This window comes from Arachis hypogaea, chromosome 2, assembly GCF_003086295.3.
Source record: "Arachis hypogaea cultivar Tifrunner chromosome 2, arahy.Tifrunner.gnm2.J5K5, whole genome shotgun sequence".
NCBI lineage: Eukaryota > Viridiplantae > Streptophyta > Magnoliopsida > Fabales > Fabaceae > Arachis > Arachis hypogaea.
In genome coordinates, this window is record NC_092037.1 from 92,721,196 (window position 1) to 92,731,107 (window position 9,912).

The 9,912-nt window shown below is 40.0% G+C and overlaps 1 protein-coding gene across 1 annotated transcript; it reads left to right on the forward strand.

Annotated features, from left to right (window-relative positions):
- Positions 1–7,553: 7,553 nt before the first annotated feature.
- LOC140177385 (uncharacterized) lies at positions 7,554–8,009 on the forward strand. Its single transcript, XM_072210478.1, has one exon. It carries the CDS (start codon positions 7,554–7,556, stop codon positions 8,007–8,009), a length of 456 nt encoding a protein of 151 aa, XP_072066579.1.
- Positions 8,010–9,912: the final 1,903 nt, after the last annotated feature.

Below are 9,912 nucleotides of genomic sequence, written 5' to 3' on the forward strand. Positions count from 1 at the left end.
TTTATGAAAACGCATGGACAACTATCATCATTCTTGAATTCATTTTTGGTCAGATACTCAGTAAGATGATTATACCACATTCGTCCAGATTGCTTTAGACCATATAAAGATCTTTGCAATTTGACTGAGTATAACCCTTGCGAATATTCATTGGATGGTTTAGATATCTTTAGTCCTTCAGGAACTTTCATATAGATATCTCGATCTAATGATCCGTATAAATAGGCTGTTACTACATCCATTAAATTCATATGCGGTTTATGATATGCAGATAAACTGACCAAATAACACAATGTTATCGCATCCACTACAGGGGAACACGTTTCTTCATAATCTATACCGGGTCTTTGTGAAAAACCTTGTGCCACAAGTCGGGCTTTATAGCGCACAACTTCATTTTTCTCAATTCATTTTCTCACAAATACCCATCGGTATCCAACAGGTTTTACATCTTCTGGTGTACGGACTACAGGTCCAAAGACTTCACGTTTTGCAAGTGAGTCCAACTCAGCTTTCATGGCTTCTTTCCATTTTGGCCAATCATTTCTTTATCGACATTCTTCAACTGATCTTGGCTCAAGATCCTTACTTTCATGCATGATATTTAATGCCACATTATATGCAAATATTTCATTAACAATTGTCTTATTTCGGTCCCATTTCTCTCCTTAAAAGATATAATTTATCGAGATCTCGTCATTTTCACAATTTTCACGTACCTGAACGTCTTCTGGCGTTAAAACTATATCAGAATTTTGGACGATTGCAGGTGTCTCTACTATGTCTTTTTCAACAGGAATAGTATTTACCTCTTTTTGCTTTCGAGGATTTTTATCTTTGGAACCGACAGGCATGCCACGCTTCTAGCGTGAATTTGCTTCAGTGGCTATTTGTCCGACTAGGACACAAATTTGAATTGGGACATTTTCCGCTGGTATATAAGATTTGGTTATCCTCTTTGTATCGAAAAATGCATCAGGCAATTCATTTGCTATTCTTTGCAAATGTATAATCTTTTGAACTTCTAGTTCACATTGCCCTGATCGAGGATCTAAATGCATCAATAATGATGCATTCCAATTAAGTTTCTTTTCAGGAAGCTTATTCTCTCCCCCTAATGTTGAAAATTTTGATTCATCAAAATGACAATCCGCAAACCGGGCTTTAAATACATCTCCAGTTTGTACTCAAGATACCTCACTATAGAGAGAGAATCATATCCAACATATATCCCCAATTTTCTTTGGGGTCCCATTTTGGTGCGATTAGATGGTGCAATGGGAACATATATCGCACACCCAAATATTCTTAAATGGAAAATATTTGGCTGCTGACCAAAAACTAATTGCATAGGAGAGAACTGATGGTAACTCGTTGGCCTCAAACGAATAAGTGTTGCGGCAAATAAAATAGCATGACCCCAACCGAGGTTGGGAGATTTGTTCTCATAAGTAAGGGTCTAGCAATTAATTAGAGGCATTTAATAAGTGATTTTGCTAACCCATTTTGTGTGTGAACATAAGCTACTAGATATTCAACACTTATTCCATTAGCCATATAATAAGCATCAAAAGTTTGGGAAGTAAATTCACCAGCATTGTCAAAACGAATTGCTTTGATTGGATTTTGTGAAAATTGTGCTTTTAATTGAATAATTTGAGTCAGTAATCTCGCAAACGCCAGGTTGCGAGAAGATAATAAGCACACATGTGACCATCTCGAAGATGCATCTATTAGGACCATAAAATATCTAAAAGATCCACATATATTGCCTTGAATTTTTTCTAAGATGGCCTTAAAATTAACTTTCCTTGAGAACATGCAGCACAACAAAATTCACTAGATTTAAGAATCTTCTAGTTCTTTAGTGAATGTCCATGAGAGTTTTCAATAATTCTCCTCATCATGGTTGTTCCCGGATGACCCAATCTATCATGCCAAGTTATGAATTCATTTAGGCTAGTAAACTTCTGGTTTACAATGGCATGTGATTCAATTGCATTAATCTTGGTATAATACAACCCAGATGAAAGTGAGGATAACTTTTTTAATATAACCTTTTTATTTAAATCATGAGTTGTGATACATAAATACTCATGATTTCCCTAATTCATTATTTCAATATGATATCCATTTCGGCGAATATCTTTGAAATTCAACAAGTTCCTCAGAGACTTGGTAGGTAATAGTACATTATTTATTATAAATTTTGTTCCTCCAGGAAACAAAATTATAGCTCTTCCGAAGCATTCTATCACATTGCATGAGCCAATAATAGTATTAACATATTCTTCTTTTGGCACAAGATGGGTAAAATATATATCACTTTTAAGAATAGTGTGCGAGCTTGCACTATCCGCAAGGCAAATATCTTCAAAATATGTCCTTGCCATTTTTCTTCAAAGACAAATAATAATAATAATAATAATAATAATAATAATAATAATAATAATAAAATGAGTAGAAGTACATGCACAGTAAAATTATTCATATGAATACTTAACAAACACATACACATATCAAACTATTCCATCATTGATCAAATAGCCAAAATTTTCTTCAGAATCCTTAAAGAAATTAGATACATTATAATGAGTGGTGGAATTTTTATCATTTGAAACAAAATTTGTTTCCTTTCCTTTGTCATCCTTTTTCAAGGATGCTTGATAAAGATCAACTAGGTGCCTTGGGGTACGACAGATACATGACCAATGGCCCTTTCCACCACAACGAAATCATTTATCCTCAATTGATTTACTTTGCCCATTGTTTCTTTCTTTATCCCACTTCTGGTGAGATCCTTTTTTGGGAACATAATTTTTTTTCCTTCCATAATTTTTCTTGTTATCAAAATCTTGCCATTTACCTCTTATGGAGTTATAATTTGCCACATTTGCTTCAGGAAATGGGGCAGCGCCATCTGGACGCACTTCATAATTTCTTAAGAGCAACTCATTGTTGCATTCAGCAACAAGAAAGCAAGAAATTAGCTCAGAATATTTTTTAAATTCTTTTTCTCGATTGCTACTGTAGGAGCACGTTTGAGGCATGGAAGGTCGGGAAAGTTTTCTCTAACATATCAGATTTGAGAAGGTATCACTGTCTTTTGATGATTATACCTTTCTTCAAGGTCTTTCCAAAGATCTGCAGGATCTTTTAATGTGAGATATTCATTTTTTAATCCTTTATCAAGATAACAACGAAGAAAAATTATGGCTTTGGCTTTATCCTTCTGGGATGCATTATTTTCAGCCTTAATGGTATCTCTAAGATCCATTGAATCAAGATAGAGTTTCAGCCTTAATTACTCTGTGCTGCTTCATTCCCTTTCTGCGCAGGTGAACTTGGAACTTCCTATTTCATCCAAATTTTGTAAACATTCCCCAATTTTTTCATTAATTCTATACCTTATATACTTCCACAGATTTATACCTAGCCTTAATTGTGTACTTCCATACAACTATACGTTTGTTCCTTTTTTATCTGGTAACAATTGATGTTCTCATTGAGTCATGACAGAAAATACCCGATTACAATCGATGCAGGCAGCTATCACCAAATTGACTGAACAGGTTGATGGCCAGCAAGAACAACTCACGGCGATGGCACAATCTCTGGCAGCGATTCAGGCCTACCTAGCCCCAAGAGTAGAGGAATCCCCAAAACCATATGCTCAGCCCTCCGTCTTTGCTCCGCCACGCCAGATGAATGTGGACTTCCCATGCTTCTCCGGCGGTGATGATGTGTTGTAGTGGATTTTTAGGGTTGAGAGATTCTTCAGGATTTATGATATTCTCGAGGATTAGAAACTCGACATAGTTGCGGTCAGCTTAGAAGGTAGAGCTCTGACTTGGTTCCAAACTTGGGAGAAATTTGAATAGGTATATGACTGGCTTTTTCTGTCTACTGCTATTCAAATACAATTCAGACCATTGCAATTTGAGAACCATCGCGAGGAATTATTTAAGCTGAAACAATCTTCATCAGTCACAAAATACTTTGATGCTTTTAATGACCTAGCCGCGAGAGCGTATGGATTGGATGATACCCTGTTGTTAGACTGTTTTATTGGTGGGTTAATCCCGGAGCTCAAACGCGAGGTCAAGTCTCACTCCCCCACATCTCTGTGGCATGCGGTGTCATTGGCCAAATTATTTGAGGAAAAATTTCTACCACAGCCCCAACGTTGGCAGAACTCACTCTCGTCTCCACCTTATTCAAAATTGCTCGCTACCCTTTCCCCCAAACCTCCCCTCTTGCCTCCATCTGCTGTCACCCCACTACAAAATGCCCCTTTACTACCCACACCCACTAAGATAGGGATCTTGCGCAAATTAACCACTACTAAGATTCAATTTCGACGGGAGAAGGGGGTGTGCTTTACATGCGACGAGAAGTACTTCCCTGGCCACAAATGTACAGCCAAGCATTACTTTCTAATTCAGACAATGGAAGAAGTGCCATCTGATGAACCACTGTCAGAAGAAAATTCATGAGATTAAGCAGCCAGAAGAGCCTTTTGGAGGTAGTGACAACACCAGAACCCTTGCACTTGTCCTATAATGTGCTAACGGGGAGACCGACCAAGAGGTCTATTCGCTTTTCTGGGACTGTTCAGGGCAGAGAGGTCCGAGTTTTGATGGATGCTGGTAGTTCGGATAATTTTATCGACCCCTCCTTAGCCAAGCATTTGAATCTTTCCATTCACCAGGCTCCACAATTTCAAGTTGAAGTTGGGAATGGTGACTTATTACAATGTGAAGGGAAAGTCAGACAGGTGCCTATGATGATTCAAGGCCACATTCTGTTCATCACAGCTTTTGTCCTCCCAATAGTGACTGAGGAACTTGTTTTGGGTGATGTTTGGCTCGAGACTTTGGATACTCATGTGGTGAACTATAGGAAGAAGTTCATTACTTTTATGGATGGTAACAAGCTTGTGACCTTGTAGGGTGAATTGACTCACTTGCCTACTCAAGATCAGTTTAACAATCTCAAGCGTTTACATGCTGCACAAGAGATTTTGGAATTATATACTCTCTAGTTGCACCCTATAACTGAAGAACCTCGACTGGTACTAGAGCTGCCCACTTCCATGTCTCCGGATTTGGCAAAGTTATTGTACTCCTTTAAAGAGGTCTTTGATACACCCCACGGGTTACCCCCGATGCATTCTCGTGATCATGAAATTCACTTGCTGCGCAACTCGGCACCTGTAAAGGTGCAACCTTATTGATACCCACATAGTCAGAAATTCGAAATTGAGAGAATTGTGTGCGAAATGTTGGCCAAAGGGATTATACAAGCAAGTGCCAGTCCTTTCTCTTCTCCGGTCCTTCTTGTTAAGAAAAAGGATGGCTCTTGGCGATTTTGCACCGACTCTCAAGCTTTAAATATTGTGACCATTAAGGACTCTTTTCCTATGTCGACCGTGGATGAACTTCTGGATGAACTTTGCGGTGCCCAGTATTTTTCGAAATTGGACTTGCGGACCGGGTATCATCAGGTTCGTGTTAAGCCAGAGGATCGTTACAAGACTGCGTTTCGGACTTACCAAGGCTTGTACGAATGGTTGGTAATGCCGTTTGGCTTGACCAACGCTCCAGCTACCTTCCAATGCCTCATGAACTCGGTGTTTGCTACCGTTCTTCGAAAATTTTTGTTGGTTTTCTTCGATGACATACTAGTATACAATCCAGATTGGCCCTCTCATTTGGAACATTTGCGACAGGTGCTATCTATATTGAAAGAGAATGTTTTATTTGCCAAACTTTCTAAGTGCTCATTCGGGCAGACACAAGTTGATTATTTGGGCCATGTGGTATCACTGGAAGGTGTCCGAGTCGACGAGTCAAAGGTGCAAGCTATTACTCAATGGCCGCTCCCTACATCACTCAAACAATTACGTGCTTTTCTTGATTTGGCTAGATATTACCGTAAATTCATCCGAAATTTTGCTATCCTTGCGAGTCCTCTAACTGACCTCCTAAAGAAGGATGGTTTTCTCTGGTCTGATTGTGCCACAATGGCTTTTGTGAAATTGACGGAGGTTCTCTCTCATGCTCCGGTATTGGCTTTACCTGATTTTTCTAGGCCTTTTGTTTCGGAAAATGATGCATCTAGAACTAGAATTGGGACTATTCTAAGCCAAGACGGTCACCTCATTGCTTATTTCTCGAAAAAGCTAGCACCAACAGCACAGAAACAATCGGCATATGCAAGAGAAATGCAGGCAATTCTCGCGGCAGTGACTAAGTTTCGACATTATTTACTAGGCCATAAGTTTATCATCTGCACGGACCATAAAAGCTTGAAGGAACTCCAAACGCAATTCATTTAGACACCAGAACAGCAAACCTGGTTGGCCAAACTACTTGGTTATGATTTCTCCATAGAATACAAGCAGGGGTGCGAGAATAAAGCAGCAGACGAATTGTCCAGATCATTTTGGCAGCTCTCTACATCTTCTTGGGCATTATTACCGCTCTTAAAGGATAAGCATCAACGGTTTCGGCCAGAAACTGAATTTTCTGAAGATGAGATGAATTCTGGTAAGCTACAGAACCGTGGTGGGTTTTGGTACTGGACTGACCGATTAGTAATTCCTAATTCTTCATCTCTGGTACAACACCTGTTACGAGAATTTCATGATTCAATTGTGGGTGGCCATGGCGGCGTGCAAAAAACATTATCCAGATTATCCGCCCAATTTTATTGGAAGAACATACATTGCGCAATCAGTGAAGGACTACATCAAATCTTGCTCCATTTGCCAACAGGCCAAATACAGCACCCAACCTCTGGCCAATTTGTTAGAACCTCTCCCTATTCCGAGACATATTTGACAAGATCTTTCGATGGACTTCATCACCGGTTTACTCCCAGCCCACGGCTGCTCCGTCATATTGGTGGTGGTAGACTGTTTATCAAAATTTGCTTATTTCATATCGTTCCTGGCTGATTTTACAGCACCAAAAGTGGCAGAGGTCTTTCTTCGCAATGTGGTGAGTGTCCATGGTTTGCCACAGTCCATTGTCTTTGATCGGGACAAAGTCTTCACGAGCAAGTTCTGGGAGCAGTGCTGCAATGGCCAAAGTATACGCTTGGCTAGAAGCTCAGCGTACCACCCGGAATCTAATGGCCAAACTGAGGTGCTAAATCGTTGCCTAGAAATGTATCTGCGGTGCTATACGCAAGAGAACCCGAAGGACTGGTATAACCTTTTACCGTGGGCGGCTTTTAGCTATAACAGTTCTTTTCACTCCTCTATCGGCATGTCATCATACAAAGCAGTGTTTGGCAAGGACCCTCCTCCTTTATTGCGATATGAACCCCACCCGAAGGATCCCCCAGCTCTACAAGAACAACTACTCCTGCGAGACATGGTGTTAGCTTCCTTAAAATTGAACTTACAGAAGGCCCAAACCAGAATGAAGAACCAGGCAGATAGCAAACGCAGAGAATTAGAATTTCAGGTGGGAGATTTTGTGTACGTCAAGCTACAGCCTTATCGCCAGCGATCCGTGGCCCTGAGGCAGAACTAGAAATTATCCATGCGTTATTTTGGTCTTTTTCCAGTCATTGCTCGAATAGGTAAGGTAGCCTACAAGCTGGAACTCCCCAATACAGCCCAAATCCACCCTGTCTTTCACATATCTCTGCTCAAGAAGTGTGAAGGGGTCCCATCACCAACTACCATCCCTTCTCCGCTGTTAGTAGATGAGAAGGGCTATCAATTACAAGCTCAGACCACCTTGGGGCATCGAATGATAAAAAAAGATGGCAAGTGGATTGAAGAAGTTCTCATTAAGTGGCAAAATACCTCGGGAGAGGAGGCAACATGGGAACCCTATGAAGAAATGAAGACACAATATCCCAATTTTAACCTTGAGGACAAGGTCCATTTCAATGGAGGGGGTAATGTTACAAGTGAGAGGGAGAGAACCGTTAGAAAAAAGGGGAGCAACAGAAGGGATCTAACAAACTTTCACATGGAAGGAGAGGAGTGAGGAGCCAATATGAAGGAGCAGCAATTGATTGAGAATGGCATGAAAATTGTGAGAACCTTCTTTCTGCATATATCTTTCATTCTCTCTGTTCTTCTTTTCTATTTTCTTACTCTGTGCTGCTTCAGTCCTTTTCTGTGCAGGTGAACTTGGAACTTCCTATCTCATCCAAATTTTGTAAACATTCTCCAATTTTTCCATTAATTCTATACTTTATATACTTCTACAGATTTATACCTAGCCTTAATTGTGTACTTCCATACAGCTATACGCTTGTTCCTTTTTGATCTGGTAACAGATGTCTAGATTTTTTTATTTTTTAAAAAACTATGGTCATTCACAATAATCTTTTAAAAAAATGTATTTGATAAAAAATTACCAAAATTTAAGGATAAAAAGATCTTATTTTTCTAATAATAATTACAAAAATATGCATCAAAATTTGATCTTTAAAGTTATTTTTTAAAATATATATTTAATATCTAGTTCTTTATATTATATTTTTAAATCTTTCGAGGACTTATTTATCGTTTGCTCTTTTAAGGTTTGCTTTGTCAGTGAGCAAACTTCCGAGTACTATTTTAGTAGTTTATTCAAAAAAAAGAAAAATTTTATGTAAATAATTTGTATTAATAAATAAAATAAAATAAAATCAAGAATGATACATCATCAAAGGGTTCAAGAATTTGGTTATGGAATAGATGGTGGTGTTTTGGCTAGAAAAAGGGGTACTTTGTGTATTACCCCTAGGTGGACATGTCAGATGCAAGCTCAACACGCAGGGGGCGTGTTACCTACAGCACGTGGGGGGCATGGAAGACACGTGGCACGATCTGGTTGATCGAACCAGGCAGCACGTGGGGGCGTGCTGACGTGGCAAAGCGTGGTTGGTTCACTCAAGCAACACGTGGGGGCGTGCTGAGTCAGCACGGGGGGCGTGCTGATGTGGCAAAGCGTTGTTGGCTCACTCAAGCAGCACATGAGGGGCACCTCAAACTTGGTGGTGTATCACAACAATGAGATAATACGTAATACTCATGAGGGAGTGAGGTTTGTGTGCCAGAATCTGTTTTCATTTGTGGTTCCATGCACCATGACGTTAATAGAGCTGCAGAACGGCCTCTGTCAAAGCATGGAGAACGGTACATTAATGAGAGTGAGCATAATTCTATACTGAAATCCAGTTGTAGTTTTTGGTGGTCTAATACAGTTTATACCATGCTGATCATTGACGAAGCAAGTATGCAGAATATGTTTCAAATTCACCGGCAGACTCAGATGCGACAGCCACATATTGAGCTGTATGTTGAGTTTGAAACCATAGAGACAGTAGGATTCAAAATGATTTAGATATAGAGGATGATAGAGCTGTAGTGTACGAAGGAATGAATAGTGACAGCAAAGAGGACTTTAAAGCCACTTATGAAGCCGGCGACAAAGACGAGGATGGTGATGTGGGAGTTGAGGTAGCAGCAGAGAATGTAGTGGTTCATCCCTCGAGCAGTCAACCGATGTACGTTCCACCTTTTATGCGTGAGTTGGATCTCGATGCCATGCATGCCCCGGAGTTTCCGAAATATGTAAACATAAGTACGTGATGACTGAGGGCCATTCATCTCCTTTGTATCATATCGTGATGCACGGCATAGAGCTCTGTAAAGATGTGCGAGACATGCTTACCCCAACTATAAGTATGGATCCACTCGAAATCACGAAGCAATGGTAGATACTTCACATGGGCGTATGCGGTCGACTTATCCGTGAATAGGGTCGACCCTAACAAACAGAAGATTTGACATCTGACGTATCTCCTAATGGACTCCTCAGTGTCCAATGGCTCTGCATCTCTTATACGTCGAACCCAACCCAGTTTTATATAGGATTTCGAAGAATGACTAACTACTGG

Bases quoted from the DNA above. Each gene is read 5' to 3' on its own strand.
- LOC140177385 (XM_072210478.1), top strand. From the start codon at position 7,554: ATGCGTTATTTTGGTCTTTTTCCAGTCATTGCTCGAATAGGTAAGGTA.